This window comes from Lissotriton helveticus, chromosome 11 (assembly GCF_964261635.1).
Source record: "Lissotriton helveticus chromosome 11, aLisHel1.1, whole genome shotgun sequence".
NCBI classification, from domain to species: Eukaryota; Metazoa; Chordata; class Amphibia; order Caudata; family Salamandridae; genus Lissotriton; species Lissotriton helveticus.
The window spans coordinates 773664519-773686055 of NC_136072.1; the positions used below are offsets into that span (position 1 = coordinate 773664519).

The window sequence follows — 21537 nt, forward strand, 5'->3', positions numbered from 1 at the left end:
AACTACAGCTAGGTACTTGGCCAAAAAAGGGTCATATTTCACTGTGAAAATTGTGGTGTGTCCACGTTGCGTTTTTCGCAGTTATCTGTCGTGGGCACTAGGCCTACCCACACAAGTGAGGTACCGTTCTTATGGGGAGACTAGGGGTTATTCAGATTTGTAAAGCAACTGTTATTACCAATTGACTTTCTGCCTTCCAAATGAAAGAATGTGTAAAAAAGAAGTAATTTTGAAAAATGATCAAAAATTCTCATGCTAGTATGCGTATTCCCAATTCCGGAAATGTGCAACTATCTATTTTTTCTAACTCTTTATTTTGTTCCCATTTCAGAAATACATAGGTGTCTTTCATACCAATTTTTCCATGTATACATTTTCCCAGAATAATTACTATATATACACGGTACATAATAAAAAACCATTGCAAGTTGCTGCTCAGTTTTTGGCTCTGGGTTCGTCGGGTTCTTGGTGAACCTACAAGTCCTATATATCCCCACAACCCGGAAGGTCCAGCAGATGCAACGCTATATTGCTTTCAAAGAGTTGTCATAATTAGACATAGTTACATGTGAAAAAGTTCACACAAAAGGTTGTTTTTTTTCAACTAATTTTCAATTTTTCCTATATTTAACTGTTAGTTTCAAAAATAACCCTTGGAGGATCTACACAAATGACCCCTTGCTGAATTCAGAATTTTGTCTACTTTTCCAAAATGTATAGCTTTCCTGGATCCATTATTGCTTTCATACCCATACCATTAACTGGAAGGAGGTTGAAAGCACACAAAATAGCAAAAATAGGCAATGTCCCAGAAAAATGCCCAAACTGTAAGAAATGTTGGTTTTCTGACAAAAGTCTGCTTGTTCCTGAAAGCTGGGAAGATGGAGATTTCAGTACCACAACCCCTTTTTTGATACCATTCGCATTTCCCCCCCCCCAAAAAAACCATTTAGCTGTCTTTTGGCTAATTTCTGGGTCCCCTCCAGGGGAATCCACAAACCCTGGGTACCTTTAGAATACCCATGATGTTGGAAAAAAAGGATGCAAATTTGGAGTGGATACCTTATGTGGTCAAAAGGTTACAGGGGCCTAAGTGCGAACTCACCTAAATAGCCAAAAAGAAGCTTAGCACAGGGGGGGGGGGGGGGGGGGGGGGGGGGGGAAGGCCAAGCAGCGAAGGGGTTAATGGTCTATTGTATGCCAAGTAGCAAGTATCATTTTGTTCTTAATCTATGGAATCCAGACAAAAACTGAAAATAGTTTCAGGTAAACACAAACACTCAGAGTAAACGTTCTTTCAAATTACTTTAATTCACATAATCCAGGTTCCTAGTACACAACAGACAACCTGTGGAGTCTTGGGGAGAGGAGTCACTGAAGAACGCGTACAGACCCTGAGCATCCCACTAATACATGACTATCTTCAGCTAAATACAGCATCATCACCCATTCATGTCCCAACCTGGCTTCAGCTTAGGTACAGGTAGCAGAGGAAGGAAGAAAATAAGAAAAAAGGGAAATATATATATTTATACACATCGGTCATAAGTTATCCTATCAACCACTTTCACTAATATAATTTCTAAGCGTAGTCCACTTTAAATGTAAAAGGACAAATGGAAGCAATTTTTTGTGGTTTTCAAAAGGGAAAAGCAGGTAGAAAACAGGGTTATTCATGTAAGCATTTGGCTCTCCCCATCAGCTGCCTCCACAACTTGAGACCCAGACACTATATTTACAAATCAATTTGTATATTTTAATTGTTGCTCTAAGTGACTGTGGTTGATGTGGACCTGGATTTCATAAAGGCCAATACTGGTGACTTTATATTCCTCCTGGCTCCCTATACCATACCAGTCTTTAATATGCACAATAGGTAATCTCATATATACAGCCAATAAACTGTCTCACATACATTTACACAAAGGGAGGACTGCACTGTAGCAATATGTTGTGCATGGGTACACAGGGCTCCTTTAAGAGGATCAGGGAATGAAAAAAGAGCTGCTTGGGACAGGCCTTGCTTGAGTTTAGTGCCAGGATTTGCTGAGGGGAAACCTGACAAGGTGGTAGCTAGTGGTGCACAAATGAAGGGTGAGTGAATAGGTCCTCAGAGTTCTTCTAATAAGGTGTGCCGTTCGGACAATTAAATAAGAATTTGCTAATAGGTCCCGGTTTGCTGACCCATTGAACTGTAAATTGGACAATGACCCGTAAGTGTGCAAATAATCGCCAATGAAATTCAATATATGGAAATTGTTCTGGTACATATGAAAACCTGAATGCATTTTTACTATGTGCCGAATCAACTAACTCCTCCCTTTTGCTTAAGCCAAACTGGGAATGCATAATGCCTTAGTCGGCCAATGAAGTAGCTGGATTCAGATACTCTGCTAGGACTCTTCTGTGGAAGCAATTTAACACCATAGCTAGAACCTGAAGCGGCCGGTCCATTTGGGCGGAGGGGCCACGCTGTCCACCCTTTGCCCTGTAGGAACAGTGTCTGTCAGGCTGAACAAAGGTCAGCCTGACAGACACTGTTCACTTTCAGGTCAGGCACCCAGGAGACACACATGTGCATTTGGGGCAGGCTCCTGGCTGCCTGAGCTGAACTTTGCTGGGCTGAGGAAGTCACAGTTTCTGTGGGCGTGACCTCCCCAGCTCAGCAAAGGTCGCTGAGGCCCTCCCATCCGTGACGAGGGGTAGCGTCACGGATTGCCTCGCACTTGGACGCTTCAGTTTTAAGCCATAAAGCGCCCTGGGTTTGAGTGTCAATCAGTGACACTTCATCAAAGAGTGGGGTGGGGTAAACAGTCTCACTGACCCCATCCCACTCTGTGATGACGTTGGGACTGCTGCCTTCCCTCATTGGCTTACCTTAGCCTTGCCTTAGGTCAGCCAATGAGGGAAGGCAGCAGTCCCAAGCCTCCTGGAACCTCCGAGGCAGAGCTGGCTGCAGGTAAGTGTTTGTTTTTCTTTTAAACTGTTTGGTGTGTGCGTGTATGTATGAATGTTTGGTGAAGAGTGTTGTGAATGGATGTGTTTGTGTGTGAATACATTGCTTTGAGTGTTATGTGTATGTGTGCGTGAGAGTGTGTCCAGTCTGCCCCCCTCCCTCTAAAACTTACCTTCCGCCAATGGCTAGAACTCCATCTCAAGCCTACATCTGGCTGAAAATAAGGCTGATCGCGTTTTGTTTGTGTGTGTAAAGGACATCTTTAACCAAATACAATTCAGCAACTTTGTTAAATGGTCTGGTCATAACAAATCTAGGCAAAACAAGACATGTAGGCTTCTTTCCACTGGCTCATCGGACTGAACATTGATTGCAACTTTTACCTGGGATTCTTACAACCCTGTACTTTTACTTTGGTCTTTGCAACAATGAAGAGGAGTGAGTAGAATTATGGTGCTGCATTTCATGAAGACAAATAATATTTTTGAAATGCACAACCGACCTTTCAGAAGCAGATGCATGCTGGCAAATGGGAGAATTTCTACACAGCCAGAATGTTTTATATTCAAGCAAATGGGCTCCGAAAATAGACTCTAAAAGTCCAGCCCATTGGCAAAATCCCCCCCATCAGGGACAATATAGATTTTTTTTTACCGCACATTACGTCAATCTCTACTGTCATGGCTGATTGGTTGATGTCACACCTAATGCATTAGTGCCTGGTCAATAAATGAACACTTGATTTCTTTGTAAGGATTCCAAGTAAAAGCTGATATTATGACCCCCCACTCTGTAGTCCTTATTTATCAACCTGACTCAACTGCGCTGGATTTTGAACCTGTGAACTGCAAGTTGCACACAGATCCATGCTGAAGTTATATCAACCCACTGATCTAACTCTAAGAAATGGGCATAACTGTGTATCTAGTGCTAATCACATTTACAGGTGACTAATTGGTATGTGGCTTCAGCTCTTTACTAGCGATCAAAAGGCGTGCCAAAGGGAGGAAAAGGAAAGCCTAATACAATTTAAAATAAGGCATTATGAGTTAGAACACATACAAGCATGAGACATTATTTTCTGTGGGCCAGGCTTAACTAAATGATATATGTTCATAAAGCACTGGGGGGTTGGAATATAGGAAAGCTATATTTGGAAAAAGAAAACCTTTTTTCCTCTGCAATAAAGAATACTGGGAAGCATGTACATCATTGGTCCTTCAAGATATGTTTGCGAGTTGTTCAGCGACGATATGTCACAAAACGCAATCAAGCTCAGTATTGGTGTCCACCAGCACTACGGACCTTCAGCGTACGATTCCCACAGGAATAAACTCATGTTCAGGTGGAGGCAGATTAGTCACACCTTCATGCTGGGATGCCAAAGTTTCGAGTTATTGACCTACTGGACGTGGAATTCTTAACAAATCATTACATGAGTAGAGCATATACGTAGCCAGTGCACCATCCTGCCCTGTTTAGAATACCTTGCCTTACTTTAATCTTTAAAGAATAGCCTGTCTTTTTAAGCCAATCAGTGTTGTGCTGCTTTAAATAGAATGTAAAAGCTAAGCAAGCTGTGACATAGCATGCCAGGTACCTTCTGAGCTGCTGCCCATCTTCTTATCCATTATGAAGAATTATCCAACAATTCCACTGTAATCAGTGGCATGACCAAAAGGAATAGAATAACGAAGCAGGTCTTCTATGTTATGACTTACTTCGTAGTGTATATATCGCCTTTCAGAATGGACACGGTGTCTAATACACCTCCTATAAAATTTTAAGGAGTAAAATAGTGCAGGACCAGTAAGAAACTCCTCCTGGCACCAGGCTTAGCACACAACATTAAGCTCTTTCTTGGTAACCATCGACTTGACCACTCACAGCACAAACAGTACTCTACGATTTAGCAGCAGGCTCCAAAGCAATCTTGCTTGAGGAAGCCAGACCAAAAGGTGTTTTGTATTGTTGCAAACGAGGGATAAAACCAGCAAGACCCACACCCCAAACTCTGATGGACACAAGGTAGTTCAGACACAAATTTCTGCAGCAGTTTGTGGCAACTCCGTGCATCCGCTGTGGATATGTCTCGAGGGAAAAAAATAAGTCAGTGCACATTGCAGCAATGAATTGCCAATCGGATAGTGTAATAAAAAGAGATATGGCCAAAGATTGAGGAGAAACTCGGCTCAACAGCAGGCTGAACGAACATGAAGTTATTAGACAAGATTTAAAAAAAACACAAAAAAAAACTGAAGGTGAATTTCCTCCGGGAATGAAAGTGCGTTGATTATGCTTTGCGCAGGCCCGGCAGCGCTTGATATGGAGGTGCATTATTAATATTTTTTGGTCCCCCGGCTACAGGTCAATCAGCTGATCCGCCAACATGAGTGACCTGGTCAGGGTTGGAAGACTGGACTCAGAGCTCCCACTGCTGGTTCTAGAGTGGCCACCTAGACAGAGGTTAGCAGAGGCAGGATTTCAGACGTGCACAAGCAGGAGGAGGGGAGAAAAGGAAGGGAAGAGGTGGGAAGAAAAAAGAGAGAACACAAAAGATTAGCGTCAGAGGTGCGGAGCGAGCAAAACGAGAATTAAAATTCTACACGTAGAAAGGAGGGTAAAAAGAGAGGCTTTCAGGGGAATCATGTAGAAAGGAAAGCATATCCCTAAATTCTACAGGGTAATTTAGTTTGGGGATTAAAATAGCACCTAAAAAGACACACATCCCCTAATTGCACTAGCCTAGTACTGTCTAATAAATGTTTTCATAAATACGGTTGGCTAAACCTCTCTGAACCTGCACCAGCACTTAGATCCCTGGAAACAAGCTCACCAAGGCCCAGGGATAGCGGAAGTGACATCCGATACACACTCACAGTAACTGTTGATGACATCGCAGGGTGTATCGTTACCCCTTCTACCCCTCCCCCATTTAGCCCCTAAACCATTTCTTGCTAAGGGATTAGGAGAAGAACAAGAAGTACATTCCCCATAAGCATGCCTCCTAGAACCCTGCTTACTTTCTGTTCTTGTCACTGAAGCCAGGGGTAGCAAAGGCAGGGCTAGGGCTACAAGAAAGCAGGCCAAGGCTAGGAGCTGCTAACATCCTGGCTACCCATAACTGGCCACCGTGGTTAGGTGAATGATATCTTCTCGTAAAGCTATGATTTTTGGGTGTTTCTCAAGCTCGTAGTCAGACCACAGTCTTTTTGGCTGCTGTGTCTACCATCTTTGTTCCATGGGGTGTAGCTATCATGTGTGCAGCATGTGCATTGGTACCAGGGTCTAAGGGTCCGAGATGCGCATTTCAGTCATGGCAGCCAACTGCACTCAATTAGCTGCCTTTTATTATCCATCCTGAGGGCAAGCAGTCACAGCCTTCTTGCTTGCATGAACAGCTATGGCAAATGTGCTACAGTACCAAGTCTGTGAGCTGGTATGGTGTGGTATAGGCATTTATATAGTGCTTACTACCCCTGACAGTGTTTACATGACCAGGGCCTACCACGGGGTCAGTATCAGCAATTCACCCTTCAGATAGCCCCCAAACTATCTACACCTTAGCTCAAACATGGCCTCAGCTTCCTTCATTTTTGAAATCATGCCCCAGGTTGGGTAATAAAAGGCAGCCATAATTGAGTGCAGTTGGCTGCCATGACAAACAGCTAGTGCAGTGTGCCTCTCAGACCCCTAGGCCCTGGTACCAATGCAATATACAATTCACTTACTTATAGGGGCTTTCAGGGAGCCCTCTTTATCCATTGGTCTGCTATAGTGCCATTCACATTTTACTTCTGCCCACTACATCATACAGCATGGGGCAGTTTGTCAGCCCACTTCAGCCACCGGCTAACGTCACTGTGAGTGATGGGATTCTGCCCTATAATACAGAGCACATCCACCCACAAGGTAGCTCCCTTCAGTGCCAGGGACTACTATGGCAATCTGTGCCTTTTGAGACCAGAAAATATTTTTGCTTTTAGGTATATTTTTTCTTTTTGCAGCTTCCCTCAACAATAAAGTTTTGCAAAGTCTATGAAAGAACAAGCATTGAAAAAGCCAAATGTCTGGCAGTCAATGTTAGACCTATTGGATTTTCCAATGCTCGTTTCATGTTGCATGAGAAACCGAACCTTAGATCTTAAAATATATATGAGGCTCACCTTTCCTGTAACATGCCTTGACCAGTTTACATGGGAAATGTTTGATGCACATCTTAAACATGTGTCTCTTAGTCATCAAAAATGTCATTCACGTTAAAAGACCTATTGCAGGATGCTAAGCAGACTGTAATACAGCAGGCATTAGGCGCATTTGACTTTCCTTCAAAATCGTAAATTGTCATGTAAGAAAGTGAATTCTAAAAAATATTTCAGAAGAGGCTGTGTAAGTTACGTTACAGAACACTTAGTGTTTTGGGAATGCACATTTCACATGGTCGATTAGCTAAACAGTGGAGAGGTGCATGTTTTAACAACTAAATATGACCAGATTTTTTAGGTCACCCACAATTGGTGCAGTAGAGGCAGGGCAACATATGCTAGCTTATGAAATGTATTTCATGAGGCATTAGGCCCACTTTAAGTGGCTGGGCCCCCACGAACACAATAAATGCAATAATTTGAAATAAATGCAGGAGGTAGCGAGCACTCAGGCCATTTTCTAAAATATAGTTATAATTACCGTCTCATTCAAAATCCCCATGATCTTAATTTGTTCACGTTATTTTGCCCAGAAGAGGAGATACTTTTTGAAACGATCCATAGTCAGAAATAATTCCTGCTTTGTGCCCATTGTTAGGATTTTCTCTCTGAGGAATCAAAATTTGAATACATTGAAAGCCACTGCTCAATGCTGCCCCATAATCTGTCCATTTCCTGAGGGCTAACTGAGGGATAGGCACCTGTCAGCTGCAGCCGCTTCTCTAGGAACTGTCTCGTTCTAATAGAACAGGCAGGAAGGCACGCTTTCAACAAGATGGCGACGAGTAGCAACATGACTATATCATAAAAGCCAACATTTTAGAAGAGCAACATGAGAGATTTAAAATAAATAAAAGTAATTGGGAGAAAGTAGTTCTCCAATTTACATCTATTGAAGAAGCAATTTCAGATGAGACGCAGCCAAAATTGAGCCATTTTTTGGATTTTGAAAAACCGGGAGTCTCCCGTCTGAATCAAGTCTATTGGCATGTATGCTATAGCGTTCATGCATTCCAACCTCATATAGTGAGTTCCGGCATGATCACAATGGTGGCGAGAATGCCTTAATAAATTATTTCAGCTTTAATACCTCTTACAGCGAGTTTCAATGTGATCAGGGTAGAGAGATACATCTGTAACCCAACTGTAAAAATGTAATTTGTTTCCCTTTAGACCATTATTCGAAGAGGAAAGGAGACAACTCCCACAAAAAAAAAAAAACATTTGTCTCGTATTTCCCTTCTGCAGATCAGGTGAAATCACAACGACTTTACTCCTGCAATTTTCACTCTTGGTTACCCCTTTCCCTATCCTTCATTCAAGGCAACCACATTTTTGGAGTTAGTGTTAGCAGGATTGGGAGTCTACCTGTCAATGACAGGAATTCAGCCGCACAGTTCTATTCAATCCTTTGGTCCAGACATCTACTTTCTGCTCAGGTCTACCTGCGATACTACCAAACAAGTGTTAGGTAAGTCTGTTGACTCACTAGATATTGCCAGGGCCTAGGCAGCACCCTACCGTTAGCCCACAGGCAGCAACACCAAGAATGCAAGCAAAGATTTAGAGCTCTTCTGACAGGCTCTTGGTTCTCAAAGGTAAGTCACATGTCAAGTGCTCACCCTACATCAGGATAATACTGTCCAATCACAACCTATTTTTCATAACCCACTGCGTTTAAGGAAAGCAATCAGCGTCTCTGTAGCAATTTGAGAATTTCAAAGGCAGTTTTTCACGCTGTAGGGTGGAGCCTGAGGTCTACAGGAAAATTTTGCCTGGACATCTTTTCCAATTTATATTAAAAGTGTAAGGCCAATGACAGAGGTTTTCTAGCATTTGACAAGTGACTAGGTTTCTAGACATACTACAGGAAAGCCATACATAGGGTTGTTACTTAGGTTTTTTGCTGCTTGCCCTAGCATGGATTTGCTGAAACTAACTTACATGCTGTAGAACAGGGTACTTAATATTTAGGAGAAGCTCTCTCACATAGAAACAATTGCCAAGAATGCCACTTTTCAGCAAAACAAGTGCTCAATAAAGAGCAATATCTTTATAATGCTTCCAAAAAGGAGCGTAAGCCCATGCAAGTGAGCAGCAGCAAGCGTGCTGGAGGAGCGGAGTCTAAAACACAAATGGTGCATTTTCAGTGAGATGAAACGCCATGCCACAGCCATTTAAGTGACCAACGCAGTGAGCCAGGACTAAAAAGAAGAAGTGACAGACGGACAGAAAAAGGAGGTGTAAGCAGGCAAGGGGAGAGCAGTGCTGGGCTTAGATGCTGGTGGAAATGTTTTCCTTCTCTGCTATATAGGGTCTGCTCTTTAATTACATATAGAACTTCTATTTTGTCCAAAAACTTCCTGGTAATGTCTGTAATTTCCCCATCGAGTTGGGAGCATCAATGGCAGTGATTGGTCAGTGAGAGTTAGACGGCTAACTCCTGTGCTCTTTACAAGCCCAGATAATGCCACGCTAGGGAAGGGCTGCTTTTGTTATGGAGGGGGCAGGGGTTGCCGACACAGTGGCAGCTAGGCCCATAAGGAAACAGATTATCAGACGAGAACATCTGACATTGTCTCAATCAGCTGCATGTCACTATGTGACTGGACCCACGTGCCTGCCATGTCATTGGTTGCTTAGAAATTAAAAAAAATACTGCCAAATCACAAGGCTCTCTATGCTCTTGTATCTTTGCGCTTGCTATGTAACATCTTGCTCAGCGTTTGAGTAGGCTTGTTGGGGTCCTGTCCCTTCTGACAATGCGCTGGCCATTAAGCAGGAAACTTTAGAGCGCCAATGCATGCTATTTCACAGCTTGCTTAGCATTTTTTGAAGCACCCATAGACCACCACTGACCCTGCTACTCATGAAATAATTGTTGTCCTGAAATCCCGGAGACACAAGCTTAAGATAAAATAGTATTGAAGAACGAGAAGGATTTTCATGCAAGTTAGACTAAGAACAAAGAGAGAAGAAAGACTGCACACATGAAACTAAGTTCATAAGATGCCCTGCCTTACGGGGTTAGTAACATCGGGCATTGGTGGCATTATGGGGGGTCTCTGCCAGGATTGTTGGAAGTTTCTGCGAGGCTTACGCAAAAACGTAAAGCAGGGCCCCCTGCGGGACAGTTTTGCTGATTCTTCCATTTTAGCCCAGACTGAGAACCGTTTCTTTCCTAAGTATTAGAACAAATGCAGTCCAGGGAATGGGAAAATATGGCGTCTGGCACTATCTAGCGGTATGGCCATACACGCTGCCTCATTGTTTAATCTGACGAGGCTCTAGGTGCCAGATGTACGAACATTAAGAATACAGTTTTTTCCCCCCAAATCGCTATTCTTATTGGATGAAACTTTTATTTTTTATTTAGTGTTTCCTAGTGCGTCAAAAATCGACCTACGTCATGAATACTAATGAGGTTGTTGCAATTTGCGACCTATTAGGAATGACACCAATCAAAGTGATGATGGGCTGCTAAGGTCATTGCTTGTGAACAGAGCAATTTTTTTTTCTTTTAAATGCAATCGTTAAAAAAAAGAAATAATGAAAAGTGCAAGTTTCATTTTTTAAAAGTAGGCAGTGGTTAACTACATACTCTTAAAAAATGTTTTTGTCAACATTCACAAAGGGGAAGTGACCCCTTCTCCCAGTTTGCGAATAGCTTACTACCTTGGAGTACGTGGTACAATATTGTTTTGCGCCTGGAATTCGGTCGAAAAACATTAATACATACCACCATGATTTGGTATTTGGAAGGGATACCCTAAATACGCCTCTTCCAAGTACCGAATTGCAAACCCAAATTCTGTTAATGTAGAATCGCAGTTTGGAGTTTGCACATAAAAAATGGAGGTTGTAAACAGTCCAATTCTGCGGATCAGGCAGTGTGAGACCAAAAAAATGCTTCACACATCTGGCCCTAGGTTTCCTTTAATTTATAAACCTATGATCCAGTGCTTTCAACTGACCGGTATGGTCTGGTTAGGGTCTGACCTCTGATGATGTATTATTTGAACACAAAGATTTGCGTTATAGTACCCAAACTGGGATAGCCTACCGGGAAAAGGTGTCCTTACAGACGGGCTGTTGAACCTAAAAGGTCGTGTTGGGCAGGGAGCAGTCTGTCACAAGCAAATCAGTACTCTTCAGTGACCCTGTGTCTTACCTTGCGAGTTTTTGGATATCAACACTGGAATGGGGTCAAATTCATCTTCGGCCACTTTGTCTGTGTCCTCGGACATATCAAACCCTGCTAGGAGGTTAGTGTCTTCTGTGGCAGGGTTAGCAGGCATAAGCAGGAAGCAAAGATAGCAAACAAAGCGAGGTTAGAAGTTTCAAAAACAACATTAGTAGGGCAAGTTATTTTTAGAAGAAAGCAGGAAATGCAAAGTGAAAGGAAGAGGAAAGGAGAATTGGTACAAGCCTAAAGGAGGCCAAATAAATCCAAACATAGGAAGGGAGAAGGAAGGCTTTTGCAGGATTTTAAAATGTGTTCCAGAACCCCTCAGTTTATTCAAAACCGCAATTGAAATAATTCCAGGACAGGAATAGATTAGGGATCTTTTTGTCCATCGCCATCATCCAAACTGCTCTTTTATAAATCTTACAGTGTCTGCGAGTCAGGCTCAATATAGCAAAGATTACCAATATAAAGGGGAAAATCAGCGAGGAACTTAAACAGCATAGGAAGAATCACCACAGAAGAGCAGGATCGCAAAAGGCGAAATATTCAGTGCTGAAAATAAAGACCAACATCTACTTTTTCAACCCTGATCTCAATGACAGCTGTTTTTTTGGCTAAATCCTTTGACAATGGCAGGAAAATGAAGGGATTTACTCCTATACAAAGAGGCACTCACATCTGGCGTAGAACTCCAATTCAAACACCTTGCCCAAACTCTGCATAAAACTTTGATCAGTCAGACGGGAGCTGGCATACTATTGCTTCAATGGACTACAGAAGGAAATTCACCTACATATTAACCTGTGAAAAAAGCCCCACTGCTTTTAAATTTGCATTCATAGGGCCAGACTTGGCGGGGGTCACAAGTGCTTCTTAATTTCATCACAGACACTAGCTACCATTAATTCTTCAAAACAAAGGAAGGTGAAATTCTAGAGCCGTTCCTGAACCACGACCAGCCCCAGACGCTAACGCAACAGTGGAAAAAGAACAGCACGGGACGAGTGGCGAGAAAAGAGATGCTTTGGTTGTATGCTCGGATTCCGGTAGAAGGGAAATCCGACTCTCTACTTGTGGAAGCCAGGACGAAAAATATATATACTTTGGCGACGAAAAAAAAGACTTTATTCACAAAATATGGTATTTCATTTGCAGTACAACAAAAAAGAATGGTTGCCAATGTTTAAGCAAACACTTCTTACCCACTGACAGTTTATCATGGAAACATTCCATTGCCATTAGTGCCTTTTATTTGTGCCAAACAAGAATTATATTTCCATGTTCTGCAAATTAAAACTAAAAGGGTTTCTATTCTGTTTATAGGGCTTCTATTCTAAGTACATCCGCCAGCTAGGAATCATCCTAAATGGCCCATTTAAATGACATGCAATGGTTAATTTAAAAACGTTATTGCAAGCACATTGCCATTGCAGGCAGTGGCATATTTTCTTTTTGTGGAATATACTCTCAATATTTTTTTTAAACATTCACCGTGTCACCAATTTGCCCGCCTCGGTCGTGCCAGTGCTTATTAATCATTTGAAGCAATACAAAGGAACTTAGAAGAGGAGTAGAAGAAAAAATGAGGACAATATGAAGCTGAAAAGCGTGGAAAAAAATAAACAGAGCACAGGATAAAGGCACGGGACTCCAGAGGGAGCAAAGGGAAGCCACTTGTAAATGAAAATGGAGCAAAGTGGAAGACACAGGAAACAATAAGGAGAAAGCGAGTAATCAAAAGGGCAACAGGGATAAATCAGAAAGAGGGAGTAAAGCAGAAATAAGTGCATCAAAGAAGATTCAGATGCAGAAAGCAGAAAAGCTAGAAACGCAGGAAACAAGCTGGAGGGTGTGAGGAAGTCCCTGACTCAATAATAGTGGAACAAAGAATGAAATATTTATGCAGTACTCCTCAGCCTCCACTGCTCCTAAACTTCCCTTACCATAAATTGAGGTAAGCCAGAAACTCACTGAGTCCTCCGGATTCTCCTATTGGTAGGTTTGTCAAGCTCAAGGCTTAATCTTGAATGGGGCATAGGTGAAGCTTTAAACAGCTTGTCACCATGCAAAATACAAGAACTTAAAGTGCAGGCAAGTTAGTTTTAATACAAATAACATGTATTAACTAGCTACCTAGTACAGGAATTAGCGACGAATACCAAAGGACAAACAGGTTTCATCAGCCAGCATGTTTTAGTGATAGGATCCTAGAATAAAGGTTGAGTAAGGGGCATTGGCGTCTACTGCAGTAGAAGCTGTATGAGATTGTGCCTAAATGTGATGTGAAGTCTTCAGTGAGACAAGGGATACCAAGACAGGTATACCTTAGATGTTTGACCTGCTGATGGAAGTTTCTTTAAAGTTTAGACTTCGGACAGGGCAAAGTTCTCTCAACGAAGTTGCTGAAGGCGATTAAGCCACAATCTTAGCAGACAGGTATTAATCGGGGTTTATGGAAAGATCCCTGGATGGTGAAGTTGCAGAAGAAGGAAAGCTCTTCAACACAGCAGTTGGAAGCGGTGATATCTTTTGTTTAGTATTTAGTCTTTGCAGAAGTTGCGGGCATTGACGGTGTCTGACAAGCATTCCGATTCCATGGCCAGGCTCTGTGAGGTTCAGAACAGGGTTTTCATACTTTTGAGCTTTGCAGAACGTTATTGGTCAGGATTTCTTCTAGATCCAACATTTTGTATACGACAGCCAGTCTTTCTTCTAGTTTAGCTCTGCTAGGGGGACAAGACCACGGCTTACACCATTACAGGGTTCAGACGAGACACTTAACCTTCTGCTGGATAAGACTTTAAAAAACTTTCCCCAACACTGCCTTTGGCTGATGCCATCAAAGACGGGAGGTGTTCATTAAAGGACGCAGGTTGCAATAACTAGAAGGACAACTTATTTTTTATACATAGAGTCATCTTATAGGATCCTCAAACACAGTAAAAATATAAAAGAAATCTAAACGTTTGAATTAAAGTAAAATGTGCATACTGTGATTAATTCTTAGTCTTCGCCCATGACTATATCAATCATTGTTTCACCTCTCTTGAAATATTCTTTCAAAACAGAAATAGAAATGTAGGTTTTCCAGTTTTACCCTGGACCCCCTGCTGCTGCTTCAACAGGTGTGTGAAGAGTAAGCAAAGTTGCAAACCTTTCTTTTGCCACTTTTAATAAATCAGAAACTCCTTTTAGTGCCAGCATGGGTAGCTTCCATAACGTATACATAATGACCAGGCACATGTCATAATATTTTCGGCGGATTTGCAACTCGCTCTTCCCTTGTCAGTGTCAGATCAGAATATGGGTATTCTCCTGAAAAAAAGTCAGTCTACCAAGGCTGTGATTTAGTAAACGAGGAAAACTCGTCAGATCATCAGAGCGGTTGAGTGCCCTTGAAGTTGTTCCAAAGGACGACTCTATATGGCTCAGACGTCAGACTACAGCATTCTTCTTTATGAATTTGCCAGTATTACTGAGAGTCACTAAGCGGATTCTAGGATAACGAGCTAGTGTATCTCCGAGATGCCTATGCTGAAAGGAGATGGCTGCCATATCATGAACTTGATTGCGACTGTGCACAAGTTCCAAAACTGTATCCACCATTTGATTGGTCGCTGGTAGAAACAGCATGGATTCATCACTGCTTTCTTTCTTGATGGGGCTCTGTGGATATTTTTTAGCTGCCTTGAGCAGTAGGAATGTGAGTCTTTGTGGTGCTTCTACTTATGAGCACCACATAACGGAGGTTACAGCCATCCAACCCGGAGTATAGATTTCCATGTACTACATCCAATCTTAGAAGGTGGACAATGGAATGGAAAAATATTTATATAGCGCATATACTACCCGGAGGCCTCGTAGCGCTGAGGAAGAAGGGCAGAGTGAAGTCAGTCCATGATGTTATGCAAGCATTCCAAACAAGTGGGTTTTTAGAAGTTTACGGAAGGTCAACAAATTGTTGTTCCCCCGCAGAGCCTGGGGGAGGGAGTTCCACAACTTTGCGGCAGTGAATGAGAAGGAGCGTCCACCCCATCTCGCCTTCCTTATTTTCTTAGTGGTGGCCAGATGTAGAGAGCTAGAACGTAAAGTTCTTGGCGGGAGATACGGTGTTATTAGCGGATGTAGGATAGGTGGGCCAGTCCTCCAGATAGCCTTATGTGCCAGACACATAGCCTTAAACTGTACCCTGGCTGAGATCGGTAACCAGTGTAGCTGTCTCAATGCTGGTCTTGCCGATTGCCACCGTGGGGTCTGAAGGAGCATCCGTGCAGCACAGTTCTGGATTACTTGCAGTTTGTGGATTGTGGTCTGCGGAGCTCCAAGATACAAAATATTCCATTAGTCCAGGCGGGACAATATTAATGCCTGAACCATGATCCTTCTCGCCTGAAAGGGAAGGAGCGGAACAATTTTGCAAAACATTTTCATCATTCCATACCAGATTGAAGAAAGTGCAGTTGCTTGGTATGCAACATTAAGGGAGCTGTCAAGCCGCATACCAAGGCTCTTTATCTGTGGCTTAGGGGGAGGTGTGGGACCCAGACATGACGGCCACAGGGAGACGGAGGTAACAGGTGATGAGTTACCCAACAGCATAATCTCTGTTTTGTCTCCGTTGAGGCGAAGATATGAGAGCTCCATCCATCTAGCCACTGCCTTTAGACAGTGTTGTGGTAATCCTCTTGGTAAACTGATGTGACACTTATTTGACTGAAGAAGATTATTCCCTTTAATCACCGGACACTTTTACTCTCAAATGTGACAGTGAAAATCCTTAATCCAACTATGAATACGGGTGTCAATACAAAGGAGAAATGCCATGAGAACATAATGTGATTGAGGATGGGAAAGTGGACTTTATGAATTTGTTTGGTACGTTTTTCAGAGCTAAACTATTTCCCTACATTAGTGCTTTGATGGGCTGTCCATATACCGCTGAAATTATAGTTTTGAGGTGCTTCCATTCGACACTTCTGAAACCTACAATAAACTGCTGACGGTTAGCGGCTCTGACATGAGGAAGATATGAACCCAAATCTTTGTGTCCTCTCTCTACCTCACAACACCTCCCTCATCAACCCCTTTTGTCATCTTCTGACCATCCCTCCTCCTCGTAGCCATCCTTGATCTGCCCCCTTTGCCACAAACTATTTGGATGTCTTTCCTGTAGCTAAACTGTTCAATTTTTTTTGTCCTCACCCACAACACTGATAACCCCCTTACCAACTATGTGCTAGTCCTCCACCTGTGATCCTAAATATGTTCATTAATATTGTTTTACCCTCCACACTTTCTATCCGCCACTACTCCCCGGGACACTTCCTACATTCTTGAGCTCTGTTCTTCCTTCCTGCAGCGTGTCGCGCTCCTTCATGGCACCCCAAAACCACTTTTTTCTCCTCATCTAGTTCCTCTCCATTATGTTGCCTTTTTACCTTAGCATCAGACTACCCGTTATTGCTGAGTGGAACACTTCCTGTCGTTAGCATGGCTTCATCCTGCATGCCATACCATAACTGGCAGGGACCACATGGATGTCTGGTAATGAAGCCGAAAAAAGGGGTGATCATACACCTCCCCATAGTTAGCACTTGTATGTGTGACAACTTATTTTCCATTAAACTCGACTAAAACGGAAGCGGTCACTAATTTAATTTTTGAATCACCTCTTCCATAGTACACTGGTCCAAACAATCAGCCATGTGTGGGCCCGCCTATGCCTCGGAATTCATGACTGGATTCTAGGCGTTCAACTAATGGCCTGCGAGTCAAGCTTGTTTTAGACCAAGCTTGTTTTACACCAACAAGTTCAAAATGTATCAACCTTCAGTCAGGCTTGTGATGAGGGGCTTATGAGGATCACAACTATCCTATCCCTACACCCTGCATCAATTCAAAATATATAGTGATTTATGACACAGTATAAAATTAGCATAAATCAAAATAAAACGTAGTGTTTTATTTTGTTCGCCAATAATAGTGTTTCTGGATCAGTAAGTCGAGGATTGGCTACTTAAGTTCTGTTTTTGTTTTGGAAAACTATTACCACAAAGGTTTTCAGGGTTTTAATACTCATGGTTTAACTGGTTAACAGATTAACACATTTTGATTCAAAATTTTGCATCCCATTGTAGTTTCGCAATTTAGGACCTCAATAAAAATATTACAATTATGTGTGATCGAAAAAGGAAAATGTGTTGACCTGTGATATATAGAGATGCAAAAAACTTTCGTATATAGATATGGGGCACATAAATGTATTACAGATATGTGTGTCATCTGGGGTCTGCCATTTTGAGGATTGTTGCTGCTTCTTGACGGATGAAGAATGGACCAAAAGCAGACAAGATGGATCTAGGGCTTGGGATGCAGTCCTATTATACTCGGGCTCCTGATAATCCACGCAGAAAACCTTACAGGACTGGGGTCTCCTAAACTATTGGGAGGGGACTATGAAGAACAAGGAGGATCTTCCAAAATACTCAGGGACAAGGGAGTTATGCAGAGAAATGGGTCTTGATACTATGCAGAGCAGGGCAGGCAGATCATAACAATTGGGGAAGCCATGCAGAACATGAGGGGTGGTGGTTCTGACATTTTGGGTTAGCCTTAGAAAACAGTCTCCTAATACAGTGGGTAGAAGTAACACTAAAGTGTGGTTACAGGAGGTGCTGAACTGACCAGATGAGAGCTTTAAAAATATGGGGAGAAGCTAGAACAAGAGTAGGGTCCCCCAATACACTAGGTAGGTGTTATGTAGAATAGGGCTACCAATTTGCTCTAAGCTTAGCAGTTGACAACGAGGCCCCTATACATTGTACAGAGACTCTCACCTCACTCTTCTTCCTTTTACCCTACACCCTCATCTTTCGAGTACTTGCTCAGAGTAAGACACGGAGTTCTACATGTTGAGTAGATCACTCGTCAGGAACTTTCAAATAGACTGCGAACAGCAGATGAGGTTCCAAACCACTATTGATACCAGAGCTGTACCAAAAAAGTAAACTTCCACATCATCTAGACAGCACAAGTGGGCTACAGAACACGTCACTCTACATGCGTGTACTCCAACCTGAAATATATTTCTAAGGGAAATTGGACTTGCACCAATCTGCACACATGGAGAGGAGTCGATTGAAGAAGGATAGTGGTTCATAAAGGACTAATTACAAGTCTTTTTTGTATTTGTCAACATAAAATAATTTGTCTTAACAGCAATAAATACTCGGTGGCATTACTTGAGAAGCAGAAGCATAGACGGAAAGAAACGTATATACAATTTTAATCCATTTTTCCTTAAGTACCAAAATATTTTTCGATAAGCTTTCAGTGACATAGAAGTTTTGAGCAGTATCCAGTGCCTGTGGTAATCACACAGTGATAAGATAAAACATGGAAGCGTGTCTATACACAGTTCAGTAATTGACATGGGGTACAAATCACCACTGTAGTTCCAATGCCACAAGGGCTATACACTGTATTGCAATAGTCAACATCAATATCCCCAATCTAATTGTCCCTGTGTCATGAACACTTCGACCTTCCAGTCACTTAATGGGTCATCATTAGTGCAACTGCCACTGCCAAGCCCAGTGCGGCCACCGAGCCACAGTTTTTGCACTTCAGAAGTTCTCTAGATTCATGCTCATTTACTGATTAGTCAACGCAAAAACTTTTCTTTTTATTGTTACCAAACTTGAGACTGAGCCATACAATTAGTGTTTTTGCCCTATGGTGACCAATGCCCACTACAAAGACCACAACGAACCTTTTTGTGCTTGACAAATTCGATTGGTCCTGATGATGACCCGTTAAGAGTTTGGAAAGTTGAAACATGGTCACCACAAGGGCAATTAGACTGAGGACATTAATGTTGGCTAATGAAAAACAGGATTTATCCATTGAAGGAATGGACCACATAGTTGTATTATACCACAGTCCATAGCCTTTTCCTTTTATACTCAAACGCTTTGAATGTTTTGTCTTATCACTGTGTGGTAACCATGCCCACTATCCAGGAACTTCTTTCTATGTCAGTGCAACTGTAGTGATATTTATTTTGGTATTTATGTAGTAAAACTTTTTTAAACTATATATATTTGTCTCCTGTACTGCTGCTCAAGTAAAACCACCAAGCATTGAATGCTATTCAGGTGATGTATTTTAAAATATTTACAAATAAGAAATAATCAAATACCTAGTGAACTACTGTTCTGTTGAAATATACAATTACCCAGGTTTGTATAGTCATTGCTGCCTTTTCTTTGGATGCTGGTCTGAATGAATGAGCAAGATGCTAACAAAACATGGACGTATTCAATTGTAGTTAACCAGGATGCATTCAAATTTGAAAAAGGGGTCACACGGGAACAACTAAAAGATCAGCAAAAAGGAACATAGGGGGTAATGGAAAAGCAAGATGGATACTGGCAGGCGCAAACAGTAGTAAAGAAGGGATGAAAATGGGTTGCAGCAGGACTGGGGGAAATAAGAAACAAAGAAATATACAAGGGGTAGTGCTACCATTACACTGGATAAAAACGTTTAATTAATGATGTTACTGACACAGTGACACATACTTGAATACACACAAAGCCAAAGAGTGAGCACACACTGAGACAGACACCATGAGTAAACTTATTGTAATGGGCGATTCACAGTACAAAAATACTGGGCTAAACCATGCTCAAAAGGGAGAAGCTTACATAACGGGAAAAGTCAAGTGAAATGGAGGCTCCTAAATTACTGAGTGGAAGCCATTCCAAGCAGGGGAAACGGGCAGGGGAGAGGGGGTATATTTCATTGGGAGAATAGTAATATATAGAAAGTAATCAAATGAGATTGCAGTTAGTCATTTTAATTTGGAAAAGCTAATGATGCAGTTTAACCCTGAACATTATTTACAACTGGATTTGAACTTTTTCCAATATTTCAGATGTCTTTCAAGAGCACATTGAGGAAGAACATAGATTTTTAAAACAGCTGTACTTAACCATCTTTTTAAATTCTGTACACCAGATTGCAATGTCTGTACAAGTTTGAATTTTGTGATAAGGCACTAGTCACTTTAGTATTGTTTTTCAAACTCGTCTTACGTATACTGTGTGCTCTTCTGCTGTTTTACTGGGGGATGGTTTTAACTTATAAAAAAATCAACATTTTACTTACAAAGAGTAACCATGCTTTGGGAGTGGTGTAATCTTACTCAGCTAAGTCATGTGTGACGAAGGAGACCTTCTATAATACTGAAGGAGACAACTAATACACAACCTGTATAGCAGAGGGAAGCCATATTACATAGGTATCTACCAATACACTGTGGGGCAGCCATGCAGAACGAGAGGGGTTCCCAATACACTGGAGCAGTCGTAGCTCTTAACCTACTTAGAAGGGATGCCATGCAAAATGAGGGTAGGGCTACTAATATACTGGGGTAGGCAAGGCCCATTGAGGGAGGGGAGACTACAATGTAGCAATATAATGGGAATGGATAAAACACCAAATACACTGGAGCTGGGACAGAAAAGAAAAGAAGGTAGGTGATGATATATGACACAATCAAATTTACCTGTGTGTGCGGGAGCAGAGATTGGGAGGGGTGCAAACTCCTCCAAGAGGTCCACAGCACCACCAGACAGCAGCGAGCAGTCGAGAAGCGAGTCCTCCCCAGCCAGAGAGTCTGAGTCCAAGCAGAAAGTAGACAGAAAACCCCAACACCAGCGGCAGCATTAACGGCAAAGGACAGCAGATGGTTAGTGCTTTGGTGACACAATGGTGGGAAGGTAGCGGGGGAGCGACCCAGCGGTAAGACATGACCAATCATCATGGGCTGCAGGAGTTTTCTCCAGAAAAAGCATGCATGTGGCAGCTGCAGTGGGTTCAGGTAATCCAGACAGGCCACTATATGAACACAATAGTAAAAGCTCTTGCAGGCCACAAATACTACCCACGAGCACCACAAAGTTCTTCCTGGTGGCACTGGATAGTGGCTCTTACCACTCTGAATTTTTCAAAATAGAATAAACTTCCCCCACCGAATACATTTTCTTCTAAAAATAAAAAGATATCCGTTTCAAATTGTAATAAAATTTTTTTAAAAAAAGATAGCGACCTGTGCGTGTTTTATAAGTTGGTAAAAAAAAAAAAATTAAAAAAAAAAAAAAAGTAAAACAAATCGAAAAAAT

General features: G+C 42.0%; 1 protein-coding gene across 14 annotated transcripts in view; it reads right to left on the reverse strand.

The window, feature by feature from the left end:
- The window catches only part of AAK1 (AP2 associated kinase 1), a 376820-nt gene that overhangs the window by 96837 nt on the left and 258446 nt on the right, over nucleotides 1–21537 (reverse strand). For 4 of the 14 annotated variants that reach the window (XM_078666673.1, XM_078666674.1, XM_078666672.1 and 1 more), the window contains 2 exons: nucleotides 20922–21032; nucleotides 11333–11437 (listed from right to left, as the gene is read on the reverse strand). The exons of 4 other annotated variants lie outside the window; for them this stretch is intronic. In XM_078666673.1, coding sequence (XP_078522799.1) covers nucleotides 11333–11437; nucleotides 20922–21032 — 216 coding nt within the window. Of the gene's footprint in view, nucleotides 1–1292; nucleotides 5413–11332; nucleotides 11438–20921; nucleotides 21033–21537 lie in introns of those variants that run through there. 6 more of the 14 variants (XM_078666683.1, XM_078666682.1, XM_078666684.1 and 3 more) reach the window with 3 other exon arrangements.